This window comes from Thalassophryne amazonica, chromosome 23 (genome assembly GCF_902500255.1).
Source record: "Thalassophryne amazonica chromosome 23, fThaAma1.1, whole genome shotgun sequence".
In the NCBI taxonomy this organism is placed as follows: domain Eukaryota; kingdom Metazoa; phylum Chordata; class Actinopteri; order Batrachoidiformes; family Batrachoididae; genus Thalassophryne; species Thalassophryne amazonica.
In genome coordinates, this window is record NC_047125.1 from 20,704,576 (window position 1) to 20,726,049 (window position 21,474).

Below are 21,474 nucleotides of genomic sequence, written 5' to 3' on the forward strand. Positions count from 1 at the left end.
ATCCAGAATTTTGAAAAAAACAAAAAAACAATTAAAACAAAAAGGTCTGATCTGTTGAAAGCAGGACTGAGTCATGATTTGATGTAAGAAATTAGTGTTTAAAAGAATAAAATAAATCTATAAAACCAGAATTTAAAGAATTCTCACTGGTCTCTTCATACAAATTAATTTTTATTCTGCCCAAATGTGTCACCTATAGGACCAAGTACTGTTTCATTTTAAAATGGGCCTAATATGCAGACAGCTTTTCTGGAGTTTACTGCCACCTTTAAGTGGTGTAGGGGAACTGCAGTAAGACCCCATTTCCGGGTTCCAGCGTGATTTTTTCAAGACTGACTGTGGAATCCACCTCCAGAGCTTCATAGGTGGACAGCTTCACTTTGGCTTGCTCCGGCAGCTCCAACCCACCTGGAAGAGAGCAGAAAACAAAAATCAGAAAAAATTTCTATCTTAAATTACAGAAAATTACAAACAAAGCCATAAGTTGAATACTGGTAAGATTAACAAATAAATCAATGCCCGATTTTAAAATTCTATTGTGCTGTTGATTTTACACAGCACTTAGCATGAGCAATCGGTAGCATTAACTTCAGTTAGCATGTGAAGCTAGCAGTTAGCAGAACCACATATGGTAGCACTACAAGCAGATGTTCTTCTTCAAGAAGACCCATGAGTAGTCAAATGCACCATGACAATTTGAGGTGTAATTAGCGCTGTGCTCCACATCTGGATAGCCGGTGACTCCCATAAAACCTTCAACGTGGATTTCAACTTGCCTGGTGGTGACAGCGAGAGCGTCGCAGCCTCCGAGCCCCAGTTGACAGCCGTTATGTACCGATCGCTCTGGTCCCACTGCCGGAGGAAGGACAGCGTGGAGGGAGACGACTGGAGAGGGTAGTAATCGCCGTAAAGGAGAGAACGTTCTTTCCCTCGCAGTTCACTGAGGCTTTTGAACCATTTCTTAACTGCTAGATATTCTTTACGCTGAGCCTGTAGGGGGCATCAAAGTGCAGATACTGGTTTACTAAAGTGAAGGCAGACAGATTGTGTCCTAACTCATACTGTTCTCCGTCTCACCTCAGCAGTCTCATTGACGGGAGTTCCTTCCACAGGTTCTTTGTCTACATCCCACAGCATTGTGGGATTTTTGGTATCCTGAAAACACCAAAGCCCACATGACATCAGCTGTAAGTTGAGCGGAATTACTGGAGAACTTTTATCTTTTCGAGAAAAATGTCTCAACAGCTTACAAATGCCTGAAGGCCAATCTCGTCTCCGTAGGTAAACACTGGCGTCCCGGGCATGGTGAAGAGCAGGAGCTGGTAAAGTCGGATCAGTGCCTGAGTTCCTGCATGCTTAGACATGTGGTCCTTTTGGACGGCGCCAAGTCCCCATCCCAGATTCCTGTGTTGAGTGTGGAGGGCGTCCATGATTTTGATGAGCGCCCCACCTGTAACGAAACAGACATTTTGTTGACAGAAATTCAAAACAAATAAAAACCAGGCAGAAGGACTTGATACAGATTAGTGGAAATAATTCCACTCTAGCTGACCTTCGTTATTTGCGACAAGGATGTCAGACAGGAATAGATCCACACCAGAGGTATTGACAACTTGAGGCACCTCCAAGACTGGAAAGCCTTCAACTGTACCCATCAACAGCCTGAGAAGAGGAGAAAGGTTTGTGTGCAATTAAATTAATCCACCAGATGTTACACATTCACTTAAATAAACTTGACTAATGCAACTCTGCTCTCCAGCTTGTCCATCAAAGAAGAACCCTTACTTCTTCTGGGAGTTCTCAGTGCTGTTACCCTGGACAACTGCCTGCACCTTCGACCAATCGGAGGGCGTGTTGAGGCCTGACAGCTTGATGCCATCAACACCGGCGCTGAACCAATACTCAGCTGCAGCCTGAACAAAACATTTTAGAGATTTGACTTTGATTGGGTCCAAGTTGAAGCACTCACAGAATGTAGGAGCATCGTACTGTACGGTGTTCTACCTTGAGCTGATCCAGCACCTCTGTAAAATCCCCACTGGTGAACCAGTGAGAAGATCCCTCATAGTTTGGAGTCAGGTCAAGAGCCACAGAGATTCCTAAACAGTGGAAAAAACAATAAACAAAACCCAGTCAACACAACCTGCTGCTGTTCCCTACATGACCACTAGATGGAGGCATTCCATTTCCTGCAAGTAAATGCACTAATTTCAGCCTTTTTCTCAAAATGTTCCCCCTTACCCTTCTTGTGCGCCACTTGTAGCAGAGCGTCCAGCTCCTCCTTTGATCCCTGGGTTGGGTCGATGTCCGTCAGTCTCAGGGTGTTTACTTGGTCAGCCTGGACCGTGTGAAGAGGGCCAAGAACCAGACCTTTCACCTTTAGCTGTGACATGGCATCCAGCTTTGACCCAACACCTAAATGGACACAGAGATTTAAGGATTGTGGCGCTAAAACTGAGATTTAGAGTAAGCAGGGCCAAAGGTTAAGAAGAAGTATTCAAGGCATTCCGATAGTCTGGGAACTGAATATTGCTTTTGTGTTTGGTTTTTTGTTGTTGTTTTTTTCTTTTAGGCTGATTACAGGAGGCCGGGGCATGTGAATGCAATTCCCACTCCCCCTTCCCAGCTGAGTAAAGTCAGAGCACAAGAAGGTCCTTATGTGAAAACAACCACATCACATGTTAATTTTGGAATTCTGCCCAAGGCCTAATGAAAAGCGCAGTGCACTCACTTTTTAAGAATACAATGCATCTGGAAAGTATTCACAGCACATTACTTTTTCCAAATTTTGTTATGTTACAGCTTTATTCCAAAATAGAGTAATTTTTCCCCTCTCAAAATTTTACTCACAACACCCCATAATGACATGAAAAAAGTTTTAAAATTTTTGCAAATTTATTAAAAATAAAAAAACTAAAATCACATGTACATAAGTATTCACACCCTTTGCTCAACACTTTTTTGATGCACTTTTGGCAGCAATTACAACCTCAAGTCTTCCTGAATATGATGCCACAAGCTTAGTGCACCTATCTTTGGGCAGTTTTTCCCGTTTTTCTTTGCAGCACCTCTCAAGCTCCATCAGGTTGGATGAAGAGAGTTGGTGCACAGCCATTTTCAGATCTCTCCAGAGATGTTCAATCAGATTCAGGTCTAGGCTCTGGCTGGGCCACTCAAGGACATTCACAGAGTTGTCCTGAAGCCACTCCTTTGATATCTTGGCTGTGTGTTTTGGGTCATTGTCCTGCTGAAAGGTGAAGCGCTGATCCAGTCTGAGGTCTAGAACGCTCTGGAGCAGGTTCTCATCCAGGATGTCGCTACACATTGCTGCATTCATCTTTCCCTCAATCCTGACTAGTCTCCCAGTTCCTGCTGCTGAAAAATATCTCCACAGCATGATGCTACCACCACCATGCTTCACTGTAGGGATGTTGCCTGGTTTCCTCCAAACACAACGTCTGGTATTCACACCAAAGAGTTCAATCTTTGTCTCATCAGACCAGAGAGTTTTGTTTCTAATGGTCTGAGAGTCCTTCACGTGCCTTTTGGCGAACTCCAGATGGGCTTCCATGTGCCTTTTAGTAATGAGTGACTTCCGTCTGGCCACTCTACCATACAGGCCTGATTGGTGGATTGCTGCAGACATGGTTGTCCTTCTGGAAGGTTCTCCTGTCTCCACAGAGAGAGTACCCTTCCCCAGATTTGTGCCTCGAGACAATCCTGTCTCAGCGGTCTACAGACAGTTCCTTTGCCTTCATGCTTGGTTTGTGCTCTGACATGCACTATCAACTGCGGGACCTTATATGTAGACAGGTGTGTGTCTTTCCAAATCATGTCCAATCAACTGAATTTACTCCAGGTGGACTCCAATTAAGCTGTAGAAACATCTCAAGGATGATCAGTGGAAACAGGATGCACTTGAGCCCAATTTTGAGCTTCATGGCAAAGGCTGTGAATACTTATGTACATGGTTCTTGTTTTTAATTAATGAGCAAAAATCTCTAAATGTATTTTTTCACATTGTTATTGTGGGGTATATGTGTAAATCTTTGAGGGGAAAAATTAATTTACTCCATTTTGGAATAAGGCTGTAACATAAAATGTGGAAACTGTGATATAATAATAATAATAATAATAATAATGTATTCATTTATATAGCGACAAATCACGAGTAATCGCCTCAAGTCGCTTCACAAACATTTAAAAGCAGAATAAAATGAAATAAGATTAAAACACAATAAAAAAATGTAACCATAAAAAGGTAAAAGAAGTAAAATAAATAAAACAAACAAAAAAAGACACACAATCATATAAAATACTAATGATAAAACAGGGAAAACAAATGTGTCTTCAGCCTGGCTTTAAAAGTCTCCACAGAGTCCGACTGTCGTATTGCGTCATGATGTGAATACTTTCTGGATGCACTGTAGCACTCAGTTCACAACTGTACTTTTCACAGAGAGAGACTTAAGGTAGGGCTGTGTTATTTGATTAAATAATTAATAAAATAAAAAAAAAAAAACAGGCTGTAAAGACTGTTTTCATTCATGTGATTAACCTTCCCCCTCAGTGAGTAAAGATATAGATGAACTGACACATGGGTTTCGTCGGATCTTTGGACCTGGGGGGGTCAGCAGTCATGTCAGCAGTCTGGTTATCTGATCAGCTGAGCAAGCTTTGTCCTTGGGCACGAGGCTTATGGTGCATTCCAGAAGACTGGGAACTTGAACCTCCTACTACGTAAAGCAGGCTGGCTCAGCGCCATCTTGAACTCGCATCAAATTCACAGATCCTCAGTTCACAGAACTCAGCTGTTCTAATGTCACTCAGTATGCGAGCACATGGTGTGTTAAAGACCCAACGAGCAACCAAAAACTGTATATTCTTGCATTGAAATAAAAGCAGTATAAATCTAATAAGAAAGGTTATGAATTTGTCTGTATTACGCAAAGTTAGATCGTTTATTCACATGAGGTCCCACTCTAATCAAGTTGCCAGTGAGTCTTTGAATTTAGGGTCAGAATTGGGAATTTTGTCAGGAAACCAGTAAACTGTATTTGACCAACTCTGCAGTCACAACCAGACATAACAGCACGCCAGCTGGTACGCAACATGTCTGAGTCTTTGTTTTTTTCTGATAAAATATAATACCTTTGAGTCCGTCTGAGAAAGTGAGGAGATCAGAGATCAGGTACAGGGGTCCTTCATTCCACCAGTTCATCTCAGGGATGGGTTTGCAGCGTGGAGCCTGGACGATAATGACCACAGCCCCGGCCAACATGCCCACCCAGCCCAACCAAAACAAGATGAGGAGCACCCAACGGGTTCGCACCCACCTATACAGAAAACAAATAAGGGGAGGTTTAGAAAATCAGATTTTACCTCACAATCAAGGGTGGATCATTTCACGGTCTGGCAGTTCTTACCCCGGGGTGCCAGCAACCCTCATCAGCTCCTCTTTCGACAGGCCGGTGAATGCGACCTCATCCTCTGGAATCTTCAGCTTGATGCTGCCATTCTTCTCTCCACTTGCTGCCTGACCGTCTCCAGTCATGGGCTGCTTCTCGGGGTCCAGTTCATTGAGCTCCACGTCTTTCATGTCAATCTCGGTGTCCTTATTCATGGTTGTCCTAATCTGAAGTAGATCTCTGTAGAAATTGTATCGAGGCCAAAAAGAAAAATACCAGTTTGATTTCCGTTTGTCTTCAGTCAAATAAATAAATAAAATATAGGTGAGGTTCCAGCTCAGTGATGATGCCTGACCTTAGAACTTTGTTTGCCAAAGATTGTGTGAGCTCAGCTGTTGTGGATATCCAAAGAACAAATTACAAAACCTATCACATTTTACCTGTACCCAACAGTATCCCCACCCCTTTACCTATTTGTCACTCAACAGGTATCTGATGAAATTTCACTTGCCTCTTGCATAATTTCTGAAGCTACTGTATGCACTAGGCCTTCGCAGTAAGAGTTTTATTTGTGACCTGCTGTGTAGGGTTTTATATGCTTTATATTTAGAATATACACTTTTTTCCGATAGTAACATCATAACGCAGGGCGGTTTTATTTAATTTATTGTTACTTTTTTTTTTTACTTTGGAGGGAACTAAGTGTTAATACCATTTCCGGTGCTGTCTCACTGCGGCCAATTTGACAGCCGGCGTTGAGTTGGCGTTTGTTTTTATGTCTTTTTTTACTAAGTGGCTACACGTGTCCCAAAACATAAATTTGACAGCAACCATCGCACAAATAAAGAGGTACAAAATAAAGAGGTACAAAAAACGTTTGGATCCGCCGGGGGAAACAACTTCTTGTCGTTTTGGGATCGTGTTCGCGAAGCGAGGGTTGCCACGTGACGAGGATCAGCCAATCAGACTTGACGTTTAGGGATACGTCTCATGTACTTACATCCGGTGCCGATTATTTATTAATTTATTATAATTTTGTAATAATAATTATATAATTCTGTGCAGAATGCATTTTTCTTACGAGCCGTGCAAGCAATAAATAACGCCGCAATGCACTAAATTTCTCCTAGGAAAAAGTAATTGTGAATAATAAATGTTGATTTTAAAATATCCGTTTACGTTTACATGAGATATAAATCACCAGAAGAGCTGTTATTATTACTGTTATTATTTTTATTATTTTCACTGACTGTCGGATTTCTTTACTTTTTTGGCATCGTAAGCATGTTTAAAGAAGGATGTATATGTATAACAAACGCGTTTATAAAATAAAGCAGTTAAAATTGGAAATAATCTAAAACTGATGAAATTGAACGCGGTGCTGACATCATCTGCAAACAGAGACATAAAACACCGTGTCGTTCTTTCCCTCGTCTCATAAAATTATTCTCACAGTTTGCCTGTAGTATTAAAAGCAACATTACCTGCGAAACCCGGCGTAAAATCCGTCCCTCCGTCCGCTTTTATTACTCTTCCTCAACCTTTATCCAGCGATAATAACCCTCCCACATCAACCAGGCCGACTCCGCCCACCCCGGCAATGCAGCCAATGAGCGCGCTCTGTGTAGCGCTGTCTGACCAATCACGTGCCTCTATTTGTGCACATGCTGTAAAGACAGACACAATAAAACCAAAATTATCTTTCCAACGGTACAGTTTTACGTCATTTTGCATTTTGATTAAAATGAGTGCTGGTGTTCCAACATTTGACCTTTAATCCGACTCTTTTTCATTGTGAGGGAGAGGACTGCAGGAAATCGCTACAGATTCATGCTAAGTGAAACATATGTGGCAACCTTGTTTGCAAAGAAAACAGCAAAAGTCACACTGCTTGATTGACTGGCCCGAAGCTCAGTGTTTTACAGAGAAAGTTAAAGGTGACAGTTTCGAGTCAATTGTTAGATCCCCCAAAGGTAAATGTGGATCCATGCAGGAACTCTAGAGAGTGATAAGGATAAACAGAGAGGAGCAAAAATATGCAAACCTTTGGGTGAACAATGTTGGAAGATGAAGCATCGTAAAAAGAAAAGCCGAGTGTTTCAAGCACAGATCCTTGGGGTACCCCTGTGGATAAGGACTACCCCTCCCCCATCCATCCCCACCCAAGACATTTTGTAGTATGACACAAACTAGCGAAGGGTTGTTCTTGATAAGCCCGACGAGAAAGGCATGGACAGGAAATGGTGAAGAATAATGTCATCGGATGCGAATAGTCCAGAATCAGGACTAATGAGGACTGGAAGAAAGCTCATGCTGAGTACAGTTCTTCAGCAACAAACAATAGACCCAGTTCAGAGGAATAACCAGTCCTGACACAAGTTTGGGTTGGGTCAAGCACAATGTTTTCTCACAGCTATTTGGAGAGTTTATGATTTAATGTGTGTTCATTTGTTTTGAAAAAGCAGACTTGTCGTTAGGTTTCAATTTGACATAAGTTGAGAATCACATTTAAGGAAGTTAAACTTGATGTTTCAAGGAAGTGGGGAAACACCATCCAATATGCCACCTGCAAAGCAGCTGAAAGCTCCCAGTAGGTCAAGCTGCTTATCAGCTTTGAGAGCTGGTCTAGGCCTGCACTACACTTCAAGGTGGATACAGTTGACTTGTGATAGCAAATCCTGACTCTACACCCAGTTGTTCTAGAACTGAAAATTTTCCAGTATTTTCCAGTGCAATTACTCTGTCGGCCAAATAGGTTGGTCAGTACAACCAAGGGTGGCAAAACCTTTGATATGGTAATTTGGTTATATAGGGACATGGTGGAAAAATATGGTAGCCATCCCAGGGTGGCTGTTGCCAGGTAGAGGTCAATGAGGGATTATACAGGGATCAAAATTTGAAAATTATTCAGTCATATTGAAGAGTATACCACGCTCGTTTCTGGGTATAAAGACCCAAAGCAGAGGACATAAAAAAAAGATTAGTTAAGCACAATTTATTGACAATGTAAGAACAGGCAGGAGACTGGATAAAAGCACACAGCAAGCACCCAGGCAACGGCGGTAAGGAAAAACTCCCTCTGATGATATTGATGAAGAAACCTCAAGCAGACCAGACTCAAAGGGGTAACCCACTGCTTTGGCCATTTTAACAATTACAAGGATTTTCAAAGTTTTACACAGCTGAACAAACAGAAAACAGGAAATCAAACAGCATAATGGACTTCTGCGTGGACTTAAATAAGATGAGAAGTCCACGCAGGGGTTAACATCACAGGCAGGGGTCATCCGACATTCCTCACGCCGCCAGTGGGCCTGTTCCTGTGACAGGATCACTTTCAAATGCAGACTGCAGCATCTGCTTCAGTCCTTGTATCTCAGAATCAGTCCGGCCCCTTGCGGTTTAGAACCGTCAATCCTGTAATCCTATTTGATGTCGTTCGTACCTTGGACAGAAAGAAAACTAAGGTATAAGTTATCACCCTAAATTCAAGTGGGAAAAACGTTTCCTACAATAATCTTGTCAATCTATTTGTCCTGCATGTGCTCAAAGAATTTTGCAAAGAAGAACTATAATCCAAACTTGTGTGGGGTCACTTATGACACCAGGAAGATCTATTAGATTTTTGACATTATAGCTTCAGATGGTATTGTAATTTGCCATCATTATATTTTACTGATTTGCAGGGAAGCTTGGCCAACAGACCAAGAATAGCAAGATAAGATTTACAGCTCCACAAGCACTGAAACTGACTCTTGATGTCCAGAGTGAGGATGAAAATAGCTCCACTGAAGGAGATGAGTGAGCATCAGAGAGTGAAGATCGTACATCTGAGATGTCAAACCACCCTGATATAGAATCGTTATGGAATATTGTGCTGCTATAACTATCCTACCACATTGTAATACATATTGTACTCAATTAAAATTTACTTATTATGATGTACTGTTTTCATTTTTGATGCACAGACATAAAATGCAAGGAAATAAAATTCAAAGGAATAAAGGTATTGTGCTTTTTACACGATATAACAGACAAGGTAATCAGTGTTTGCTTTTTACTTACTTTTTAATAAAATAAATATTGAATTCAATGCCTTACTACATTAGATGATGGACAACTATATTAGGGAGTGCACTAACTGTGAAGAACCCTAAAACAATCATTTTTACAGATGTATTCCAACATAAAGTCAAAGGGATCATAAATGACAACACTCAGTCATGTAAAGATAAAGATCAACTTTACTTATCCCAAAGGAAATTATTTTGCCAGAGTACAGTAAACAGTATTAGCCCCTTAACGCCCATCGTCGCATATATGCTACAATCTCTGACTCAAATATGCAACTCACCAAACTGACTTGTATGCCCGTTGTCATAAATTTGCAACATACCATCATTATTATTATAACATTATAACATAAAGTCATTACCAGAATACCCAATATTACTATTTAGTTTTTGTGCAAAAGTGAAATTAATAATCTCAACATTATTTACCATCTACTTAAAGGCAAAAACACACACAAAACATTTTTTTATATATAGCTATATAAATTCGGGCGTTAAGGGGTTAGTATTAGTCACTAAAATAGCTCAGTAACTTGAGGGTTAAATAAACTATCATTACTGAGGGGACATAAGGGTCAACACAAAAGGTGTGGAGAAAAGAGACAAGTGTGAGGAATAACACCAAAGTGATGAAGTGCACTAAAGCAAAAGTAAAAACTAAAGATACACCAAAACACCTCTCCAAGTGTCCAAGCTTCAACACAACAACCAGAGATCACGGTGAAGAAAGAGAAGATACAACAATGCAAAGGGGAGAATATGAAGACACGAGAACTGAAAATAAAACCCAGAGGAGAAACTGTACACTGCGCTGTGGGAACCATAACAACACAGATAGAAAAGGAAACAGAACAAACACGGTTATGCAGGAGGATCACACAGGGAAAACTCCTGGCCAAAACCCCCCCACACACTGAAGTACACAGAGGAAACTCAACAAAAAACAGGGAAACCAAAACCAGAACAAAAGCAAAACCCAGAATCTGGATGAGAAAATGTGCGCACAATTATGTGAGCGTACACATGGGCACAGATTGTGATATGATCAATAAATGGAATAGTTTTGACTGTGCAGAATGTTTGGTCTCCAAGGTAATTCTCAAACAAGCTCAATGTCCATTGGATTTTAGGGCATATGTTTCCCTGTAATGTTATGTTGTTATGCTTGAAAAGGAGTCAGCAGAAGTATAAACTTATATTACCCTACCCTACCGTTTTCTTTTACTCCCGTGGGCTGGTGCATCATGAGTAAGCTCCAGAAGGCCAAAATACTAATAAAGAATATTATCGGGAGGTCCTACGTTGCCTTTGTGATGCTATGTTACGCAGATGACCAGATCTGTGACTGGCAAAAAGTTGGCAGCTCCATCATGATAATGCACCCACCCACACTCTGCTCATCTGCTTCAGATTTTCGTGGCCAAACACAACACTCCCGTGAATCGTCAGGCTCCCTCCTCCTCTCCTCGCATGGCTCTGTCTGATTTTTGGCTGTTCCTCAAGATGAAAACAACCCTAAAAGGGTCTCGATTTGCGTTGTGAGAAGACATCATGAGGAAAAAAAAACGACGGCCCAGCTGGACACCGTTCCAAAAGAGGACTTCCAGAAATGCTTCCAACAATGGCAGAACCACTGGGAGACGTGTGTGCAGTCCCAAGGAGACTACTTTGAAGGACATTAGGATTTCAGACCCTCAGATGAGTAACTGTACTTTTTGCAGCCAAAGGTTGGATACTTTTTGAATTCACCTCATATACTGCAATAAAATTATTACTCACAATGTTGAACAATGTTGTTTCTCAGTAACGATGGGTAGACAACGCCTGAGTCAATCATGTGACAGGATTAGATAGGACATTCACAGTATCAGGGCTCATTTAATCACCAAGTAAGTACTGATTGGATTGTCATAAATGATAAATGATAAGGCATTTCACATTTGATGAATAGTTGATGACATCCATTTTACTTTAATCAGCAAATCAATCTTCTGTCTTTTACTTGCAAATTTTTGATCATAATCAATCACTGTGTACTGTGTGTTGAAGAGGGTGTTCATTTCTGCTGAAGTGCATTTCATTGACGGAAGATTTTGGAAGTAAGATTTTTTGGAGGGAGATGCTGTAGTACTACTACAGTAGTTATTCTATGGGTTATACATTATAAAAGTGTAACTTACATTGATTGATTTATTGCAACAACAGCTTTTAAAAAGTCATGCATGCTGTCTGGAATAGACAATTCTCCAAACCTGAGTGAGCATGCAAGAAGGGAGGGAAGCCACCAAGACAACCCATGACCACTCTGAAGAAGTTACAAGCATCTGAGGATTGGAGAAACTGCTGAGTGAAACATCTGTTGGTTGTACAACCAGCTGTGGAGCTTTATGGTGGGCCGCATGGAGAAGCATTTTCATATAATAACACTTCAAACCTCGGCTTGAGCCTCCCATGCACCTTCTGGCAAACCGTAGCTGAAATTTCCCATCTTCTTTGTAGAAAATCCTTCTCTGTGCCACTCCATCAGACGGTTTAACTTTGGAGACCTGATTAAATATTCTGGATATGTCAAACTGGTTGGTTTGCATTGATGTATGAACATATTTCAAAGCTTCCGGTCATTGGGACAGGAGTTGAAGAGCTCATTCTAAGCTTATTAAAATATTTTGATTAATTGGTGCTGGTAATTTTACACCAATAAACAGGTGGTTATAAATGCCATACTAAAGCTTAGGGCTAGTGGCCGGCGATCACCTTAGTATTTCCTGTTTTTCTTGTTTAATGCTGACAAAGTATACTGTATTTCTTGTCTTTCTGATACCTAATTCTGTTCTCTCTCTCTCTCTCACTCTCTCTCTCTCTCTCTCTCTGTTTTAGGTGCAGCTCCATCCAGAGATGTGTGTGGTATTTGTGCTGGAGACCCTCCTGTCCTGTGCACCAACAGCATTTCCTGTATATCTGTTTTGTGAATTGTTCTGTAATTTGTGTCTGTAGCATGGCCCAAGCAGAGGGTCACCCACGCCCGGCGCCAGAAAAAAAATATTAAGGGGGCGATGAGTTTATCACAGGGGGCGGGGGACCCCCCCCCCCCCAAAAAAGTGTGCACCGGAGGGGACGTGCCTCTGAGCGTGCGTAATGAATTGGGTGCGCTCCTGGAAAGCTCATGTATTTAGGCTACACCGTTGTAAGATACTGACTGAGTAAGAGTAAAGAGTGATGACAGTATTTTTTTTATTATTATTTGAACATCTAGACCCTCGGTCAAGTGATCTCCTGCATACCACAAAACCAAACCAACAACTGATCTGAGAAATGACACGAGACAGTAGATTAACCCCACATACAGCCCTCCATCACAAGCGCAAACACAGCGCAATTGGGCATGTGCGCCACTCCATGGCACAGAGCCCAACTACGCATGCAGTCACAAAGTTCTTCTGAAAAACTGGAGCGATCCGAATTCGGTTGGATGAATATGGGTGTGTGTGTGGAGTCAGGTCACCTCGTTCACAACATGACAGAACTTAACGATGCGCTGTTACGCACAATAGCGCGCAACAACATGGAACACTATTCTTGACCGTGTGTATTGGTTCCTGATAATTCTCCAGAAACACATGCCATTAATCGTAACGTGTGGTAACAGGTTGCAACAGTTCCTGAGGACACCTGACACCATGACCAGCGGCCAAGAATGTGTACTTCGTGGCATTCGTGACTTGTCGTCATTATGTGTAAATGCAGCATTAACACCCTCCCCAAGTGAGTCGTGCTGCATGATCTCCCTTTTGCTTGGTGGACTCGACAAATCCCAGGAACTCCAGCTCTAACACTGTTGTGTGTTGGGGGGTGTGGCTGGACATTTTGGTGTTCTTTTCTTTTCTTTGCTCTCCAGGTGGCATGAAAACTGATTTGTCTGTGGAGAAGGTGCTGGCTGAAGAGTCTTTCACCCTCATCAACATCATGTGCAGCACCTGTGGATGGTGCTCACATGCAACCTTAAAGACTTTCAGCTGAAGCAGATAATTAGATGGCGTTCTGCATTTAAGCCATGTGTGATTCAAGCAGAATTGCCGGGAACTCGACCTTGTGATGTTCGTTTGTGAGACGCTGAGGACCGCGCCTGGGTTTGACACATCGAGCCTGTGAAGCAGGAAGGGTGAGGGACACATGCTGTCAGTACACATCAGAGGTGATTAATTGTTTGACTACTTGTTGATAGTAACTTGGTATTTTGTTACGCAGTATATTTGAATTGTGATGAGAATTGTGCAGCTTGCTTCTCACTGCTGTGGCGTGCGGACAAGTGATCCTCCACCTATTGTGAGAAGCTGCTCATTTGCATAAAGCTTAAAATACAGACCTGAATGTGTTGCTGATAGTGTGTGTCTTTTGAAGGATATTAGTTGTAACTGCTGACTTACCTCACCTCTTCTATCCTTCGCAGAGAGTCGGTTTGTCGTGTCCACCTGGGGGGTGTTTGGCGGTAACAGTGAGTCCAGAAGCGCCGGGCTTCGATCCTTTTGGGCGCTGGAGAGCGTGCCAGCCTTCACTCCACCAGAATGACGCTGTTTTAGTTTCTTCACGTTATTATGCACCAGAGGGTGAAAAAATAAATTGTTTTTGTTATTGGAACCGCTTTCTGGTTATTTTAGCGCTGGGTTCCGTCAGACGCAGGTCCGCTCCTCAACCCGCGTCGACACATAACAAACACTGCTTGAATAAATCGAGCATGCTTTAGTTCGTCCACCTTGCCATAATCGCTGGACTCAGGATCCTTGCCCTCTGCCGCACTGACAAGCGCAACCCTCAACCTATCAAATTGCTTGAACACAGACACATGCCATATCCATTTGTTTTAAAATTAATTACTTTAGTTAATTCATTTGGTTTATTTGTTAAATACGTGATATTATTGAATAACTAATATTTTGCTATATGTTCCAGGATTTCTTTTTCTTTCTTTTTAATTTTTATTTTTTGATAACTCTCACATCCGAGGATTGATGATGTGAGGGGGTGTCGCCCCCAAACGCCCCCTCGTGGCGCCGGGTCTGGGGTCACCCCTTTGAGTCTGGTCTGCTTGAGGTTTCTTCCTCAGAGGGAGTTTTTCCTTACCACTGCTGCTCTGCGGGTTAGTAAGGTTAGACCATACTTGTGTGAAGCGCCTTGAGGCAACTCCGCTGTGATTTGGTGCTATGGAAATGAAAATAAATTGAAATTGAATTGAAAATTGAAAAATATTCCATTTCCACTGAGTAACCAGTAAACAAACGCGCTGTAACTTTAAATTCTCTACTTAAAATTCAGGAGTGTCAACCAACATGACCCCTTACTGTGGACCCTCTCTATAACTGAATCTATGGTCTGAATCAGCATTTATGGACAACTGTGTGTCTATTTGTAGGTTTGTGATGATAACATTTTATAACGCAGCTGTTTTTCAACCTCTATTAACTGCGCAACATGATCATGTAACCTCACAAATTTAGAACTGTGTGCTGAGAAAATATCAGCTGCTGACTTCAAATGAAGGCAAATATGGCTCCTCGTCCACTATATAAGACTGATGTTAGTAAAGCCACAAGCAAACATATGCATGATCCTGGCACCTCCCACTGTAGTTCAAATATGAACCATCTGGTTCTGTTTTGAACCAGGGCTGCTTGTCACATATAGGTTTGGCTGCTCGACTGCTGGGGTGAACATTCACACTGTCTGTGAATTTGGGACACAAGAAAGACCCAGGACATGATCACAGTGAGATGAAGAAATAAGTGGGAAAATGGGGGGGGAGCCAAATGCAAAGATGGAGAAACATGTTGATGAGTTGAAAACTTGAAATGAGATACACCCTCGATTACGAAAGGACTCATTGCACACAACGTGCAGCCGCCTTATCTTACAGAACAAACCGACCAACATCTAAAAAATGTTCTGAAAACTCATCAACAACACCCGAGCGTGAAGAGAAAAGAGCTGAGGACTCTGTTCAGAAGAGCAGGAGGCGGTAACATTCAAACCTGGCCTTAAAGAAAGAGAGTCGGAGGAAAGGAGGGCAAAGCTGCTGCACAGTTTGGATGCTTTTCCCCCTGAAACAGGACAGAAGATTCATTTAGTTACAGAATTCTAGCAGCTAAAAGCGTTGCAGTACATTCATATCAATGCAACTGATGTCTGAAATAATGTTCAGTTGCTCCTGTGTTGCAGAGAACTCACCTTTTTTAAAAAAATATGATTCCCAGAATTTTAGTTTATTTGAATTTTTATTCTTCAGGCCTGCAGGAACATGCACATATAAAGTGCCACGCTCTAAATTCCTGTCTGGACCTTGTGAGAGAGTTTATTTTACACAACAGCACAAGCTCGCGGGGAGGGCAAACTTAGACCAGTTTAAACCGGTTTATCTGGGGTCCTGGTACTTTCATCGCATTGTTTCTGGGTCTCTGGAAACAGGCGCTCCTCTGCTTCTGAGTGAATTAGTGGAGGTTGTTGTCTTTTCTCCACCTAAATTTGATCATTCTTGCATTCTTTACAACATAAAAAACTATGATCGGTGATTTATTTGTTCATCTCATGAACAACTTCAAGTTTCCCCCAAAGGTACTGTCAGTTCCACTCTGTACTGTATTTGAATTCAAAGTCTACTTCAGGAATAAAAGACAAACCAGTAGATGACAGCGCCATAAAGATAATTAAAGATCAAAGGTTCTTACATCACAGGGACTTGGATTCATATTGTGAAACTGTATTTATGTCTGTTAACTTATTATTTTATAATAAAATGACCAGATTTTACATATTCAGTTGTGTATTTTTCTCTGTATTTACTCTTGGGTCTTTCAAACTGGTTTTCCAAATCAGAATTTGGCTTCATTTTCTCTCACAGACTAAAAGGAGCGTAGTGTGGAAAGTCTTTGAGCTTTGACTCTTGTGAGATATATTATGAGCAAAACAAGCACTACGAGGTCTGTCCGTAAAGTATCGTACCTTTTTATTTTTTTCAAAAACTATATGGATTTCATTCATATGTTTTTACGTCAGACATGCTTGAACCCTCGTGCGCATGCGTGAGTTTTTCCCACGCCTGTCGGTGACGTCATTCGCCTGTGAGCACTCCTTGTGGAAGGAGTGGTCCCGCCCCCTCGTCGGATTTTCATTGTCTGGAAATGGCGGAATGAAAAGGACTTTTTTTCCATCAGAATTTTTTCAGAAGCTGTTAGAGACTGGCACCTGGAAACCATTCGAAAAATTTATCTGGCTTTCAGTGAAAATTTTACGGGCTTCACAGAGAATAAGGACTTTAACTACAGGGTTAAGGACCCCTTTAAGGACGGTCGGTGCGCCGCGCTGCGAGCTGCGACGACGCGGCACAAACCACTGGATCATTTCTAAGCTGATGGCTCTGTGGATACGAGACCGTCGTGTGCTCTTTCTCTGGTTATCACAAGACCTGGACATCAGCCATTTTCCGGCAGATTTCACTTTTAACAAGAGATTTTGTCATGGAAAGCCGCGCGGAGGCTTCGCGCGTCACGACCGATTCGCTGATGAAGCGAGACAAAGGAACACCTCCGTTTCGGCGTGTTAGAGGACAAGTTGGGACATGTCCAGCTCTCCACAAGTTCTTTTATACTCACTCGACTGGTAAGCACTGAAAGCCGAGATAGACATGTCCCAACTTGAAAGCCAGATAAATTTTTCGAATGGTTTCCAGGTGCCAGTCTCTAACAGCTTCTGAAAAAATTCTGATGGAAAAAAAGTCCTTTTCATTCCGCCATTTCCAGACAATGAAAATCTGACGAGGGGGCGGGACCACTCCTTCCTAAGGAATGCTCACAGGCGAATGACGTCACCGACAGGCGTGGAAAAACTCACGCATGCGCACGAGGGTTCAAGCATCTCTGACGTAAAAACATGAATGAAATCCATATAGTTTTTGAAAAAAATAAAAAGGTACGATACTTTACGGACAGACCTCGTAATTAACGACTGTCAGACTGGATGTGGTGCAGTCCCGCCCTTGGGTTTTTACACTGTGATGCACGTGCTGCACGCAATGTACTGTTCAGAAATAATTCACCAAGTCAGATCATCACCTGTGTTTACAATGTGTGTCCTGCTGTACATGTTAAACCTGTTTCACATGTAAATGTTCCACCACTTGCAGTTGCACTGTGTTCCCTGCTTTACGTATGTTAGCAAGCCAAGATGTGTGCATTGCTGCTTTCCCTGCAGGACCCCTGCGTGGATGATATATTGCCTTACATATGTTACCAAGGTGAGACGTGCATGTTGCTGCTTTTCCGGCAGGACCCCCGTGGGGCGATGTACAATTGATTGTTCTCAAAACTGTCTTGACAATGTGTATTCAGGTTCTGATCACTCACTGCATTGTAGCAGGTGCAGACAAAGGTTAGCCGTGGCTCCTTATAAAGTCTGTGTGTGTGTGTATGTGAATGAGGTCAGTGAAATAAAGTGACATGCAAATGCACTGTTGAAATTTGAAATTGTCAATCTCTTTCGCCTGGCGCAATTTCCACAACACATTATGTATTGTTTTATGACACCATAAAAAGGGGGAAAAAAAATCTAAGCATCTTCATGCAGTTTTTAAAATTGTTTTTTAAACTGCAAATTAAAAACAAATATCTGCAACAGAATGAAAAAATTCTTTAAAAATATGAAGTAAAAAAACAAGGGGCCATCAAAATGAACATAGTAACAACAAACAGGGAAAAAAAAAAATTAAATCTTTTTCTATTTAGCTTCCACGTGCTCACCTCAGCAGTGTATCGTAACTTTGTGATTCATGGTTCTTAATGGCTTTGTAATATCATAAAGCTAAGTTCATTTTTTCTTTATCACAAGAATCCCAGGGTTTTTCTCTGCCATGAAGCACCAATATTGAGATTTGCTTTCTGATATCCCCTGTGTAAAGAAGAAAGAATTATAACTTTACTTTATGACATAATAAGAGAAAAAGTTGTTCAGAAAAAAAATGGGAGTTGTGACAAATGTGGGGGGAATTGCCTGCCCCAGGATCTGAAACCACACCAAAATTTTGTGAATTTTGTTCTTGGTACACACCCCAACTCTCAAATTTAATTTATACTGGTGCACATGTTTGTTAACTAGCTAAAAATTAAAGCAGCAGACAACTGGCAATGAAAACACAACATCCATCATAGTGGTAACAAAGTGCTGAAGTACAATCTCTTAAAAAAAAACCCAATTAAATTGTCACTTTTACAGCTAGTTGGCTTTAGAGAAGTCATGAGATGAATGACTGCCATGTACGTGAATGTTCTCTGGCGTTCAGTTGAATCTGTTTGGACTGTTTGGTTAAGCAGGTGTACTTTAAAAGTCACTTTGCCTCCTTCTAAACATTTACATAACTATCAATCTTCTCTGTATATGTGTTCTTAAATAAAGTGACTTCCAGTGTTTGGTGCTGCCACAACCAAAGCTCATTTTAATCTCAAACTTGAGATATGTGATCATGCTCACACATGTGGAATTTCATTGCAGCCCACCAACCAGTATCGGGGGAGTGATTACAAAACCAACAGGCACTTTCCAATAAGTGTACTGTACTGTTCTGGTACCTCGTGTGCCTTACTTAATTAATATATTCTCTATGAGCCAAGATGTGATTGTTGCACCCACTGACACCATGACCCAATTAACATGCAAATCAGGTCATTTCGGTGTTGCTATGGTGATTGCCATCTGCAGGGCAACACATGTACCAAGTTAGATTAGTTTGTACCAAAGGGCTTTGGAGATATGGTGGCAGATGTTCCCATGGACTGTGGTCTTGAAGACATACACAAGGGATCATAAACGTACTTCTGATATGAGGTGTCATGAAAAACTGAAGTTTGTAGGCATGTTTAACATGAAACTATGACCATATTTAACCAAAAAATAAATTAATTAAATGGAGGTTTAAAATAGATTTTGCATAATGCGACCCTCTATTATCTTGTGGTCTGATTGTGTTAAACAAAAATTAAACCAGATTGTTGCCTTCTCCCAAAATAAAAACCAAACCAACTGAACAGGTTATTTGAAATTAATGATTTATCTCATTTGTATCTACTGAACATTTTCCCTTCAAATTAATCAGCAACTGTCAGTGGTGATGACAAACATTAACCTTTGTGCTGCTTCCTGAAAAAACAAAAAATACACCACCTGGTCAGAGAAGGTTTGATAAAATATCATAAAATAAATGTTTAAAAGAAAATCACCCCCCTGCCAGAATATAAACTTCTGTGAAATCATTCCATATCTTTGGAAACAACATCTATCGATTGTTAGACAATAAGTTTGTACACTCAGAACTTCCTGGTCATTTCTTTGTAGTATTGTCTAGAACAGGATAAGTCACAAACTTTCGTGTATTTCTTCCCATTTTAGAACACTTTGATTGAGTTCCAAGGTTATTGGTATGTTCATTCATCTGCAAGCATGTGGATAGAGGAGAAAGGGTTAAGATCATTATTTGTGAGATATTATTTAGGTAATTAAAGCATTCTACTGGACAATTTTTTATTCCAGTTTTGGGGAGTTTTATAAAACTGTGCTTCAGTCAGATTCATTGGAAAGGTTTTATGAAACTACAGCGCCCTCTGGAGTAGTCTCATGTTCTTAATTTTCAAGCAAAGCCTTGACTGCAGATATGTACTGTACATACACAGTAAAGCTGCCTTGTTTTCAGAAGGCCCAGCAGGGTTAGGATGTTATTTTCATTTATTTATGTTGACTAAAATTCAACTCATTTTCTAATCAGTCGGTATTCTGACAAGGGTTAGATCTGTTGACTAAACTCCAACTGATTTTCTAGCTCTCTGGCTTTCTGACAAAGGAACCTTCTGAAAAATAAGACTTAGAGTTTAAGGCTAATGTTAGGGTTAGGTTTTTTTACTAAAACTAAAATTATATATTTTTTCCTGACTGGCATTTATGATCAACAGACCTTCTGAAAATAAGGGTTAGGGTTACAGGAAAAGGTTAGGGTTAGATTTTTGAGGAAAACCCAAATGATTTTTGAATTACTGGCATTCTGATGAACAGACCTTCTGAAAATAAGTTAGGAATTATAGTTAGGTTTTTCAACTAATACCCAACTACTTTTCTAACTCCCAACCATTCTGACCAAGGACTTTCTGAAAATAAGGTTTAGCATTAAGGGCAAGGTTGGGATTAGGTTTTTGATGAAAACCCGAAGGATTTTCTAATTCCCGGGCTTTCTGACCAAGGGACCTTCTAAAAATAAGGGTTACAGTTAGAGGTAAAGGTTAGGGTCAGGTTTTTGATGAAAACCCAAATGATTTTCTAACTACCAGCATTTCTGGCCTGCAATAGACTGGCGTCCTGTCCAGGGTGTACCCTGCCTTACGCCCTATGAGAACTGAGATCGACTCCTGCCCTCCATGACCCTTAGATGGAGTACGTGGGCATTGAAAATGGATGGATGGACCACCAGCACTTCTGATGACCATATCTTCTGAAAATAAGGGTTAGGGGTTATAGTTAGGTTTTTTCAAGTAGTCTATAAAATTGTTCACAGACTGGCACCTCCCTACTTAGCTGACCTAATTAAACCTTATGTACCGGCCCAGGCTTTGTGTTCTCAGGGTGCAGGACTGTCCCTAGGGTGAATAAGAAGTCTGCAGGTCATAGAGCTTTCTCTTATCGTGCCCATTCTGTGGAATGAGCTCCCTGTGTCAATAAAACAGTCCAATTCTGTGGAGACTTTCAAGTTCAGACTTAAGACACACTTATTTTCCCTTTCGTATGGCTAGCATACTGGTATAGCTTTGTTTTATGCTTTTTACTCTTTTAATTCATTTTATTAGGAAACGGAGTGTGCCGCGGCCTCAACTTTACCTAAATTCTTTTAGTGAAGCTTAGGGCTAGTGGCCGGCGATCACCTTCATATTTCTTCTGTTTTTCTTGTTGATTAATGCTGGCAAATTATACAG

General features: G+C 41.2%; 1 protein-coding gene across 1 annotated transcript; it reads right to left on the minus strand.

Annotated features, from left to right (window-relative positions):
* Positions 1-168: 168 nt before the first annotated feature.
* LOC117504558 (4F2 cell-surface antigen heavy chain-like) lies at positions 169-7,012 on the minus strand. The gene is made up of 11 exons (XM_034164009.1): positions 6,893-7,012; positions 5,427-5,648; positions 5,152-5,336; positions 2,242-2,415; positions 2,005-2,099; positions 1,786-1,913; positions 1,553-1,662; positions 1,251-1,450; positions 1,078-1,155; positions 777-990; positions 169-408 (listed from the first exon to the last, which is right to left on the minus strand). Exons 2-11 carry the CDS (start codon positions 5,621-5,623, stop codon positions 269-271), a joined length of 1,521 nt encoding a protein of 506 aa, XP_034019900.1. The 5' UTR covers positions 5,624-5,648; positions 6,893-7,012; the 3' UTR covers positions 169-268.
* Positions 7,013-21,474: the final 14,462 nt, after the last annotated feature.

Excerpts from the sequence above, each read along its gene's own strand:
- LOC117504558 (XM_034164009.1), bottom strand. The coding sequence starts at position 5,623 with ATGAATAAGGACACCGAGATTGACATGAAAGACGTGGAGCTCAATGAA. Across the intron at positions 5,337-5,426 it reads AGGGTTGCTGGCACCCCGGG|GTGGGTGCGAACCCGTTGGG; the intron begins GTAAGAACTGCC and ends TTTTCTGTATAG. Across the intron at positions 1,663-1,785 it reads ACTGAGAACTCCCAGAAGAA|GCTGTTGATGGGTACAGTTG; the intron begins GTAAGGGTTCTT and ends TCCTCTTCTCAG.